The sequence below is a fragment of the Poecilia reticulata genome, linkage group LG17 (assembly GCF_000633615.1).
Source record: "Poecilia reticulata strain Guanapo linkage group LG17, Guppy_female_1.0+MT, whole genome shotgun sequence".
NCBI lineage: Eukaryota > Metazoa > Chordata > Actinopteri > Cyprinodontiformes > Poeciliidae > Poecilia > Poecilia reticulata.
In genome coordinates, this window is record NC_024347.1 from 14,870,754 (window position 1) to 14,883,781 (window position 13,028).

At 38.7% G+C, this 13,028-nt stretch overlaps 1 protein-coding gene across 1 annotated transcript in view; it reads left to right on the forward strand.

The window, feature by feature from the left end:
* Window positions 1-438: 438 nt before the first annotated feature.
* The window catches only part of stk11 (serine/threonine kinase 11), a 17,561-nt gene continuing 4,971 nt past the window's right edge, over window positions 439-13,028 (forward strand). The window contains exons 1-7 of the mRNA XM_008433856.2: window positions 439-724; window positions 2,183-3,151; window positions 8,535-8,618; window positions 8,786-8,875; window positions 9,662-9,794; window positions 10,681-10,817; window positions 10,894-11,021. Coding sequence (XP_008432078.1) covers window positions 2,868-3,151; window positions 8,535-8,618; window positions 8,786-8,875; window positions 9,662-9,794; window positions 10,681-10,817; window positions 10,894-11,021 — 856 coding nt within the window. The 5' untranslated portion in view covers window positions 439-724; window positions 2,183-2,867. The remainder of the gene's footprint in view (window positions 725-2,182; window positions 3,152-8,534; window positions 8,619-8,785; window positions 8,876-9,661; window positions 9,795-10,680; window positions 10,818-10,893; window positions 11,022-13,028) is intronic.

The following is a 13,028-nucleotide window of genomic DNA, read 5'->3' on the forward strand; positions in this document are numbered from 1 at the left end:
TATATACATTGTTAAAAAAATGTATAGTATATATTTGGGTATGTAAAGTTACATACCCAACCACTTGCATTAAAATTTCCAACAGCCCAAACTGTGACCCAAATAACATTTAGAAATATTAATAGTAATATTAGTAATCACACTGGAGATAGTTTTTATAGTTTGTCAAGACTCATAATTGAGAACATTTTTGTGGCTTAATATTTTTCTTTAAATAACTTATTTTTTTTATTTTTTATTTTCCCCTCTAAGCAAAACTAATTGCATGCAAACATAGAAACTTACACAATTTAAAATAATTTAATAGGTTTTTGGAAGGATATTAAACTGCACTGTGTCTCTTAAAGCAAATTCTGCTTTGGGCTACTCAATTCAGGATGTTCATACCGAAAACAAATAAAAATAAAATAACATTTTGAAAAAAAATACAAAATGCGGTAATTTAAATATGCAGCAATTCCATGAAAACTCTCCGCAGTAATCGCTAATGTTTATGTAAATAAATAATTGAAGTCAATGACTAAGTGAACAAAAGGTGGCAGAGGTCGTTTCCTCACTGAAAACTTTTATTTGACGCAGTAACGTGTGGGGCGAGTTCAGGGGGGAGGTAAACAAGATGGCGACAACCTGAGAGGCAAGAGTGGCACGAATAGTCAGAAAATTTTATTAGTATTGTGTCAGACGAGAGGGGCAATAGTTTTCGTCGAGGACGGCCACACAGTGGGTGAGTAAAGCTCATAGCTAAGACATGCTTGTAGATTTAGGCGAAATTCTGCAGCAGCAGCTAGTTAGCTTGTTAGAGGGCTAGTTAGCAGTTTACATTGGAATCTGAGCGTCCTGCTAGCTATCGGTTAGCTTGCATTAGCTTGCTTCATCTGCAGTATTTTGTGTATGTGCATTTCTAGGAGTGCGCAGGTTGTTAAAGCCAGTGTCCGTTCAGCTGTGGGGTGAACATAATGCAGCAAAGTCAAATAACATGGTTTTCATAAGACAGTATGTTGCCGTTTCACCCGGCAAATGAAGTTGAATAGCCGCCGCTGTTGTACATCCAGTCCTTAGCTACACTTGTGTGACGACGTTTCGCTCGTCCCCCTCTTGATTTTCTGCTGTCAGCCCTCGGTGAACACAAACGCGTTTATTTTTGGTGCAAAACGAGCTGAGGTTGTTGAGTGTTTGGCGCTTTATGAATCCACGACGCGAACATTTCTACTAGAAATATATTTTTTTTATTCAACCAGAGTTGCTAAACAAACTTAGCCTACAGCCTTCAGATGTTTACATTTCTGCTAGTTCAGCTGTTTAGTAATACAGTTAAAAAAGTTGGCATCAGGACAACACCGTGGCTCGTGAAACATTAAATTATGTTTGAATTTAACCATTTTTACAGGCGCATTTCTGCCATTGTTCGTTTTTAAATGTAACCACAGAAGTTGAATAAATGCAGCTTAATTGTTGAGGCTTTTGTGTACATGCCTTGCAAAAGTACTCATTCCCTTTGATCCCATTTTTTGTATTTTGTACATCGAAATCTCAAACTTCATTTGAGGTTACAATTCATTTGATACTGCACATTTGTAAAAAGGAGAGAATAATGCATCTTTTTCACAATGTATCCAAATTTAAGTAGAAAAGGTTTAGTGCATTTACATAAAGTCCCTTTTGCTCTGGTGCCTAGTTGCCTTATTGGTGTTTACTTATGTGTAATTTAATGTCGATATAAATCCAGTTTTTATGTGAAGGCCTCAGTAGTTTGAGAACAACCAGCATCACAAAGAGCAAGAATCAATATATGCATGAATAGCCAAAAACCTGCATTCAACAACGAGACTGAGGGATTCTGCATGTCAGGGACTGTAATTTATMAACTCTTCCTCAAGTTAGCATGTAAATACCGCCAAATTTAAAGCTGGTAATCTTAGACTCTAAGCACATACTTAGGTTAAATATGTTGTGGCAGACTGTTGAAAGAAAAAGGTAAAAAATAATGCACATTTTAGACCCAAATGTCTCAGTAAAAACCTCAAATGGCTGCCTCACGTTGAACAGTTGCTGTCTTACCTCTGTTTAACGGTAGCTTTGAAGAGAATAAGATTAACATGCTTAACTAAAATTGCTTATGTTTTTATTTTAATGCAACTCATAACTGAATTAAACTGAATCTGTTGTTGTGGCCATTCTTCAGGCGCCTTTCTGTGGGAACTGTGGTGACATGGAGGACACCTAAGAACGGTTCAGCATATCGGACGGTCCAGTCAGCCTCCTGGAGTCGACCGCAGCTTCGCTTGTTGATCTACATTGGGATCCAGTCCAGCTACATACACACGTTTAAGTCGTTTAGTATGGACCTCTGACAGAAATGTGTTGCTGTAAGGCCTTAAAGAAAGACTGGTGGCCTTTAGCTAAAGTCGTATGGTATTAGAATCCTAAACAGATTATTGAGACTGACTCTGATCAGAATTAAATTGTGAAATCATAGCCTTTTTCCACAATTTCTGTTCAGCATTAATCATAACAAATCTAGCTCATAATGAACAGTATTAAGCACTAACTCAGCACTGGAGCCAGTTTGTTCTGCACCTTTTTCTTTTTTTTTTTAAACCCTGTTGAGTAAAAAGAAAAAAAGATCCTAATGTTTACAGGTTTCAGGTTGTTCACCCAGCTGTTTCCTCAGCCCTCAGGCTCCATTTCACCTTCGCCTGTTTTCAGTTTGTTTGTTTTTTTACCCGGTTTTCGTTCGTTTTATCTCCACTCATGGATCTACTTAGTCTAGTTTTAAAGGGTTAACGGCAGATTACACTTCAGCAGCAGTGCGATTGCAAACCTTTTGTCGTGCACCCGAGGATTAAGCTGTTGTAAATCTCGTCATCATGAGTGACGACGACCTGCCTCACCTCGAGTATCTCAACGAAAATGAACTCATGGAGATGGACACGTTCATCCACCGCATTGACTCTACCGAGGTGATCTATCAGCCGCGCAGGAAGAGGGCCAAGCTGATAGGAAAGTACCTGATGGGGGACCTGCTGGGCGAAGGCTCTTATGGCAAAGTAAAAGAAATGCTGGACTCAGAGACACTTTGCCGCAGGGCTGTCAAGATACTGAAGAAGAAGAAGCTTAGACGGATTCCCAATGGAGAAGCCAATGTTAAAAAGTAAGTTCTGCTTCTCTTGTTTTCATTTTTTTTTGTTGCTTTTTCTCTGGAAGCTTTATTTGGAGGAAAGATTCCTCAATGATGATTTAGTGATATCCGTTTATGCAGTGTCTTGCAAAAGGCTATTAAAGATTTTCACATTTCAGTCTTTCGAAGGAGTGGACTTGTCTGTGAACGATGCAAATTTACCCATATTTTCTTAAGGAAAATATTATTTTAAAACATTTTTTATATGAATATGTAAAAATTTGGGTATGAATTTGTATCCAACCCCTCCAAGTCGATGTCTTTTATTACTTTCTGGTAAAATTTTCAGCTGGGAGTCTTGGCATATGTTTCTTCCAGCTTTGTACTGAATTTGCTGCCATTATTCAAAGTAGCTCAAACTCTGTTAGCTTGGACTGAAAGGATCTCAGATTTCCAAATTGTCAAAATACAAGCAGGAGTTTTTAAGCTTTCTTTTAACAGTGAGTTTCCTGTCGTCAGACTTTCATAACTTTACTAGGTGTGCAACTTGTATTCGTGCTTATCCTTGAGCCGTGGTTCTCTGCAGCTCTGTTGGTTTATTGTGTATAAACGTAACAAAACGCAGTGAAGTCTTTAGTCATAACAAAATGTTTAAGGGAATATGCTACTTTGGCAAGGCGCTGTGCTTCACAGGTTTCATATGACCTGTTGAGGCGCGCTCACGTTTCTCGTATTGTCTTGTCGCGCTTGTCTCATCATTTATTCACCACGTTTTAAACAACAGTTAAGAATCCAATTAGCACGCCGTTTATTGATTCTTTTTTTTATGCCTGAACATTTTCTGATGGAAAGTTTGGTATCTCACCTCATAAAAGAATCACTGAAATTCATCACTTTTTGCTATATCTGTGAAGTGAATGTGTAGGATTATAGATTACAAACAAGAAGTCTGTTTTTCTTATTTATTGCACATCCACTTAATGTAGTTTCAGACTCTAATTTATTGGATGACGTCCTAATGGGTTGGTTAATGAAGTTAATGAGGTTGTTGCCAAATATTTTTTTAACTCTTGAGTTCTTGTTTTGTATTCTATGTATCGTCTCTTTAATGGTGTGAACAAGGGTTAAGAGAAGATGACAGACAATATTTTGTATAAAATCTTAACCATGAATTTCATAGCAACTGTCCGATATTAGTTTTTGCTCATTTAGTCTCTTTTCCGGTCGTACCGTTGCTCCTGTGTGGTCATCCTGCACATCTACCCAAATGCTTTCTGCCTCACCCGTTTTCTAACGAGCAGCCGGGGTTTTAATCACATCAGTCTTATTAAATATTACTTCAGCCTTTCACTGTGGGGCTGTGCTAATATTAGACTTATCCTTAGAAAACTGTCAGAATGAGTTCACTCTGAGCCTAGGAAGCACCAAATGTTTTTAGGCCACATTTAAAACGGAGCTCAGGCTGTTTTCACTGTGAATAGCTGTTTTTGTGGATGTTTCTGGTTTTGTCCGACTCCCTGACTGACTTTGGTTGAAGTTTACCATTTTTATACCGACGGCTTGTAGTCAAACTACAATTTGTTGCTGTTGGTTAATGACCGATCCGTCCAGGCAGCGGCTGTAGTTCTCCATCACTGCCACTGCTTGTTCAGTGGTACTTTGTCTTTCCAAACCTGCTGGGACTAGAATCCAGTGCAGCGTGTCCCACCAAACTGCACCGTGCCGTATATTTAGTTTCATCTGCGTTAATTAGCGGTGTTTGATTTGAGATGGATTGCTCACGTTTTCACAGAATGAAAAACAAAAGAGTCATTCAAACACGTCCGCTGTCGCCTTGCCGCACACTTCAGTTCACACTTCAAGCATTGCTGTCAGAACATGGCGTCACGCCACAAAATACTCACTGGTTGCTTCTAGGCAGAACGCACTCGAGGCAAAAGGGTTCACAGCAAATTGCAGTGGTTTGTCTCCTGCCCATAGTGGATGGGGCACCTTCCCAGTTGGTGATGTTTTCTGTTTGTGTTTATGTCAACATTGCATGTCGTTACAATGTAAACATAAAATACCGGATGGAAAGAAACACGCCAGACAGCAAGGAGAGGAAGGCTGCAGCAGTTATTGATCAGTATGCAGCCTGGGTTGATCGTCGATTGGAGAGCTGTTCTATAAACTGAGACTAACGGCTTAGTTGGAAGAGTTTTGTTATTTTGAAGGTGTCTTTTTGTTTTTTATATATAGTTTTGCTACATCACCATGGTAACACTGACTAAAAACAAGTTTTGGAGATTGATTTCAGAGTTTGTTGAGCAAATCTTTTCCTCCATATCCCAGACAGTCAAAGGTCATCGAGCTCTCAGTCTGCAGAAATGTGTTGGATAGAAAACTCTTGGCTCTCTGACGCTTTCTTTGACGTCTCATCTGAACACTGTCATTGGAAACTCAAGGCTGCGGAAAGAATAACTTTTTGTACCTTGATGCCGGTATTTGACTCATGCTGTTACATGATACAGTAAATATTGACCTAAATGTTTAAAAGTTAGGCTTACTTAGAAACCTTAATAGTTTGCCAGTATCATGACTTGCAGCATCCCTTGCTTTCCCTGATAATGGCAACAGTAACAGTTTCTCATTAATCATCTTTTCCATGAATGTATCCTGCTTCTTTCTCTGAAAACTAGTCACATATTTTATTATCTCCTCCTTTATAACTTTATTTATGCAAAATATGTTTTGTAGGCAGACGTGTCAAATGCAGTATGAACTTTTCAAGTGGTTCATGTGTTATTTTAATTATTACTTATGTTGGGCTTTAGGTGACAACTTTTGTGTTTGCCTTGAGGTTTGCAGATTGCATAGAAATGACCTCTGCATTCGGCAGCTTCACAGTGGCCTCGCTAATGAAATGGTTTCTCTTTCTTGCGTGTTGCTGTTGGGATGGGCGTGCTTGCGCTGCTATTGATTGAGCAATGCCACTTCTGTTTCTATGGCAACAGTCTGTGAATGCCTTTCTGGAATGACAGGAACGCAGAATGAACACAAACGCACCTCTGGAAGCGCAGCGCAGATTTAGGTACTGATAATCTGTTTGTGCCGCAGCCGCCTCGGTATCGCTGAGTGTTGCAGTCCTGTCAGCGCCGCAGCCCGCGGGCCGGTGGTGCACAAGGTCTTTCAGTGCAAATTTGAGCTGCAGATGGACTGCAGCAGTGACTGATCCTCTGGTGTCAGCACAGATTCTGTTATGTTACTCTGATGGAAATGAGTATCTGTGGGGATGCGGCGACAAACGCACTAGCGGTGCAATGTGGGATGTCGTCTGAGCTCGTTCAGCTGGAGGGGAAAGACACTTCACATCTTTTGAATCAGGGTAGATAATTACCGGTTAGTTTTTCTTTTGACTGTGCGCGAAGAAACTACTTCAGCTGCTGCAGTGATGCAGCAACAACTGCTGGTGTGTTTGTGTGAAACAAAGGCTCACAATATCCATCGTCAAAGATTAAGATTGAGTTGAATCAAAGCCACAGTTTATGAAGCTGCAGAAACCGGAGAGGTCGAAAGCACTACTGACTTAAAAGCTGCTGCTGTCAACTCTGGGTTTTTCTATGGTGTACAAGCTGCTGTGATTTTATTTTAATGACTTTCTGCTGTGAAACGCTTATAATTACAAGCATAGAAAACCTTTATCACATGTTTATGTATGAAACAGAGAGAAGTTGTGTCAGACGGATCAGTGAAGTAGCAGATTAAAAAATAAGAACAACTTCTACTCGGAGATGGAACCACTTTAGTAGGTGTATTTTGTGTGTTTTTCTACATTGTAAATATTGCGGCTGTTTAATATGTTGTCAGTGTTTTGTCGCATATAAGATCTGAAGTGCCTTGCTTGCAGATTCTGCATCCTAATGTATTTTTGGCCTGTTGGGTAGATTGTCACTGCCCTTTATGCTCACACTCGGTGTTTATTTTTAGTGCCAGAGATACTAAAGTTTACACACGGGGTGAGTGTCTGAGGAGAGTCACTGTGATGAATGAACAGAAAGGAGAGGGAGTCCGAAGAATATGGGTTGGTCATTAATCACAATTTTCAGCCATTATGTTGTTGTTTACATGTTTTCCTGGAAAAAGAAGATTCTCCTTGTAAAACTCTCCAGCTGCCTGCCAACATTTACAAATCTGACTTATTTAATGGTAGAAAAGACGAGTCGACCAAAGTTAGGCGTCCTGTTTGCTGCTGCTCTCTCTCAAAACTTGCTGCCACTGTAACAATCCAACACAGTTTCCAAACACCACTAAAAATCCTCAAAGAAGGTAATGCTGCGCAGGTAGACGTACTGCAATCAAAGCATGACTTTGATTATTTGGTACTGCACCAATATTGGACTAAATGTAATCCACCCCATCTTTTTTTCCTTTTAAACAAGAAAAAATGAACGGCAGCTGAAAATCTCCATTTCACAAAACACCAGTGTGAGCGTGGCCAGGATATAAACTTCTTTAGCATCATTTTCAGCTTGGAGAAAAACTTATCTCACCTTAGAGTTGGTATTCTCAGCCTTGTGTTCATCAGACGAGCGTTGGTACCCATGATGCCGCACTCTGATCGTCATTAACSCACCGTACTTGATTGTTAAGCCACTTTAGATTTGAGTTGTTTCACATGCTTGTATTGACTTCTGAACCATCAGCAGCTCAAAATAAAGTTTGGTAAAAATGGATTAATAAACAAAACACAGGTTTAGATTTTTTGTGGTATATTTTGCATCGACACGCCAAAAATGAAGCAGGCAGCTTCTCAGCTTTCAACAAACCYKAAATGTCACTTTAAAACTTTGCTTGTGTGACTGCTAATGGTGGAATAAGGAAAACTGTAATATTTTTTTGTATAATATAAATACCGCTAGACATGAATACAAATTTTCATGTATAACCAAGTCAGAAGAATCCATCAGAAAACGTGTATCTAACATATTTGGATGTGGGGGCCTTTGCCTTTTTTGAGTCCAATTTATATTTTGTGCCGTTTCCAATTAAGATCTAATATTTTAAGTATTAAATCCCAAGAGATTTACATTGCTGCATCTCCTCAGATACTGAATTTGTACCCATATTTTACAAGTTATGCCGATAAAAATCAGCTGCAACACATGAACGTGTGAGTTAACGGCATAGCAACCTTCAAATACAAGAAAGATCCATGTTTGGATCGCAGTGGGAACATATTCTCTCACCTCCTGGCAGCGGCTATTAAAATAGGTTGAGAGTATGTTCTTTACAGCGGCACTTTTCAACCGGAGTGCTGATGTATATCTGGTGTTTCGCCTGCATTCGAGCAGAAATGTGCCACCATTAGATAATGCAGCAAAACTCTAATGTTGTATTTTCTCAATGTCTTTTTTTTTCTTCTTGTTTTCATTCATAGGGAAATTCAGCTGCTAAGAAGACTTCAACATAAGAATGTGATCCAGTTAGTCGACGTACTCTACAATGAAGAGAAGCAGAAAATATATCCTCTCTCCTCGAATTCAATGAGATTTTATTAACATTTGTTGCTATGAACTTAGACTCATTTTCTTATCCTTGTTTTTTTTTTTTGCTCGTTTTAAACCCTAATTATTGACTCTCTTTTTTTAAAATCAGATTATCAGTTTGTGTCCTTAACTCCTACCTCACGTATATGGTGATGGAGTATTGTGTTTGTGGAATGCAAGAAATGCTGGACAGCGTCCCAGAGAAAAGGTTTCCAGTATTTCAAGCTCACGGGTAAGCCTCTCATTTWTTCCTCCCCTCTGCCCTTTCTTCTTCTTCTTCTTCTTCTTCAAGTCGCTTTTTCTCTGAGCTTCTCGGCTATTTTTAGTCTGAGTGCTGCTGCTGCTTCAGGCCTAAGTTTAGATCGGCGTCTGCAGGGTCAATAATGTTAAAATAACCAAGCAGAGACCGAATGCTTCGTCGCCTCCAGAATGTTTCCAGTGATTGATGAAGGTCTTTCTAATCACTCCGCTGTTTGTTTAATTTGGTTATTGTTTATGTGCTTTGCCATTAAAAAAATAAATAAATTAAACTACTATATTTACTACATTATGTAAAACTACATAATGTTTCATATTTTGACAATGCTCTCTATAAATTGRAGAGCTGCAACTGATTATTTTAGTATCGATTAATCTAACTCTTATTTTCACAATTAATCAATTAATTGGTTAAAAATGTGGCACTTTTGGGGGATTTTTAATTTAACCACTTTTCACAGAATGTTATAAATGCACTACAAGATGCAAATAAKTTTTTTTAACCAAAATGATGTTCAGTTTTGACTTAATTACTGCTCTGTGTTCTTTCAGCAAGTTTTTGTTTYTGAGTCTAGCTTTAATCCATTACTAAATTAGTAAACAATTAGATCATTTAATTCATCATTATAAATCTGATTAATTGTTTCAGCCCTAATAAAATGTGGCTTTTCTCTGAACAGCTGTTGTATTTCTGCTTCCCTTCGAAACACATGCATAAAATCCCTGAGATTTAATTTTTTTTATTGCTGCTTCTCTGCAGGTACTTCTGCCAACTCATAAATGGCCTTGAATATTTGCACAGCCAGGGAATAGTTCATAAAGACATTAAACCAGGAAATCTGCTGCTGACCACAGACGGGTCTCTGAAAATCTCCGACCTTGGAGTAGCAGAGGTAAGCTGAAGTCTGTCACGATTCGTTTTCATCACTTCAACCGTCTGTCATTCGCAGTTAGCTRGAGGTTTTAATCATCTCTGTAAAACCACTGATTATTCACTTACTATGAGTTTTCATATGGTCAATTCTCTAGTTTACAGTTCCCTGCAAAAGCATTAATGCTATATATTAACAGTGTGTTAATATAAAGTATAAACTTTTTCACATTTTGCCAAGTTCAGGATAGAATGGAGAGCATCTAGTCTAGTCAAAGTTTAAGTGTTCAGAAATATTCGTTGATTCAAGCCATTCAGTTTCAGCTCTGGCTGATGGATCAGCGTCTTCCTGTCGGAAGATGGAACCTCTTCCCTGCAGCCTCTTGCAGGTTTCCTCCCAGGATTTACTTGGCTGCATTTTTATCTTCAACTATGATCAGTGCTCTGTAAAACGCTCAAATGTTTGCATATTGTTTTAGAGCCAAATCACAGAACAGCTTCGTTTATCCTTTGGTCACATTTCAGACTGTGTAGGCTCACATAGTGACCTCTATAGATAAMATGTTGCCCTGGATTTTATTTACAGGTGTTGAGAGTAAAATTGTTCTTCCTGTCATGACTGGGCTCTGCTTTGTTGTTCCRTCATATAAAATCCCAAGTAGACGCACTGCAGTTTGTGTCTGTCTTTTTATACTTTAACAAAATGCTTTATAAAAAAAAAAAACTATACACAAAAGCTCAAAGATTTCTCTTGTTGATAAAATTCCAGCTGTAGTTTCTCACCTGTATAAGTTGTCTTTATAAATAGAGTGACAATAAACTACAATATGACTTAATTACTCTTTCAGATGAAGAAAAATGCAAACAAAAGTTCAGCACAGTTACATCTCCTCTCCCATTGTTTTCAGGCCCTTCACCCGTTTGCAGAAGATGACACGTGTCGTACGAGTCAGGGCTCGCCGGCCTTCCAGCCCCCAGAGATCGCCAACGGACTGGACACCTTTTCAGGSTTTAAAGTGGACATTTGGTCTGCTGGAGTAACACTGTGAGTCACTCCTACCAGCTTACGTCACTCCCAGTCTCCAGACTCTGACTCCTGACTTGTGCTTCTTTGTGCTCAGATATAACATTACAACAGGTCTTTATCCGTTTGAGGGAGACAACATCTATAAGCTATTTGAAAACATCGGTAAAGGAGACTACACTATTCCTGAGGAGTGTGGGCCCCTCCTGTCGGACCTGCTGCGAGGTGAGCACGGCTCTGAACCGAGCCAGAACAAACAGGATCATCAAAAAAAGCAACCAATACACAATTCAGGCGATAATCACATATACTGTATATGATGATGCAGCAACAACATCCCACAAGGGTTTCAGAACCTTTTCACYTTTTTCTTTTTTTACTCTGTAACCTTAGTTAAAAAATAATGGGGGTATTATTACAATCTAATAACTCATAATTTTAGGGAAAGTAAAAATACCCTCTTTTGTTATCTTGAAATTTTGCACAAGTTCTAAAGTATTCATACCTCTTCAATTTTTCCATGTTTCACAAACTTCAGTGTAGCTTTTTCTGCTGCAGCTCAGGAGTCTCCAATCTGRACCGTCCACTGAGCCTCTTCATAATCTTTGGCTAAAAATAACAAACGGTGAACAAAACTTTAGGAATAAAGGTTTAATAATCTAGGGCAGACCGAAGCAGTTTTTTTCTTTTTTATTGCATTTCCACAACAGAATGCAACTAATAATTACCACTGATGCYTTTAACTCTATTTTCCTGTAACTAGATTGGAAATTTAGTGCTTTTTWAAAAAATATTTTGTAATGTATCCATGTTTTTTTCCCTCTTTCTAAACCTAAAAATAGAAATAAAATGGTGGTTCTGAACAAATTTCCTACTGTAGATGAAAAATTRCAAGTCGTCTTTTCCCTAAAGACGATGTGACATTAGCGACTCTAAATGAGTTTTATTTTACTGAACCAGGTACAAAAATGGCCTTTTGATTTTTAAAAGTTGCACATCCCTGTAGCRGACTAACACAAAGAACCATGCTATTGTGGAGTAGACAGAAAATGWCGGTTGATTTTCACTGCAGTTTGTCTGTTTCACTAAGCGAATAACTTCTGAAGGCTCCTAGTCGTAGTTTGTGACAAAAATGTAAAACAAAGTTCAAGGGGTGGGAATTCTTTTGCAAATAATTCCCCTGCATGTAATTTCAGAGCTGCCTTATAAGGAGGGTTGGTTGTTCTAAACTTAGCAATTGTATCAAAAGGATTTTTCATCATTTTGTTGTTTCTGGATAAAAAATAAAAAAATCCAAGTTCTCCTCTTTTGTGAATAAAATGTTCAATACTGGTCTTTCCTGYGTACGCCCAGTAGGTGGCGCTGTGACCTTGACAGTAAGAGTGTCTGCTGTACATGCTTGGCTTCCTCCTAACAGTAGAAATCCCTTCAGCTGCTGACGTGGTTTCCATTGATCTGAAGCCAKCAGCAGAATAATAAACACTCTATAGTCGGGCTTTGCTTTTTACCCAGATGAACGCTGCAATATTTCTTTCCCCTCCTTTAACACTAGAAACAACTCGAGAGTCTCTGTTTGTTATTCTCTGCAGATGAAATTCCTTGCTGTGCATGTTTATAAGTCGAGAAGAATGTTGGAAAGATTACRTTTGCAGCAGCTAAGGTAAAACCCTTTAGTAGAAGCTAAATGCTTCAAGAGGAAATCCAGCCTCGTGTGCAGATTCTTCAGACCGAAATCCATCTGCGCTCCGTTTGAACAACCGCGTTCGCATCGAGCGTTGGATTCATAACAATGGAGGAAGAAAGAAGGAAAAAAAAGAAAAGGGCAATCTGTGCTGTTTGAAAACAGACTTGGCCCCCATTTTGTGAGTGTGACGTCTGTCTTTGATGACGCAGCACCTGAGAGATAGTCAGTCCATAATTACATGGTCTAAAATAAGCCCAGCGCCACAAAAGGTGTCCTTCAGCACTACTATCAGCTCTTTGCATTCTGCCCTTTTCTGCTTAGTGGCTGCGTTATTAGTAAAAAAGAAAAGAGGCACCCCATTGCTTCTGCATTATCACCCTGAAATTCAGCTTTACAACAATTAAGGCACAAAAATGCACTTGAAGGGTGTTAATGCTTCSCTACAACGACTAAAATTAAACAGAGTGCATTAAAATATTTGTCTTTTGAAAGAATGTTAATTAATGCATGAATTAAAATTAAAGAGCTTCTGAGTATTTCAGTATCTC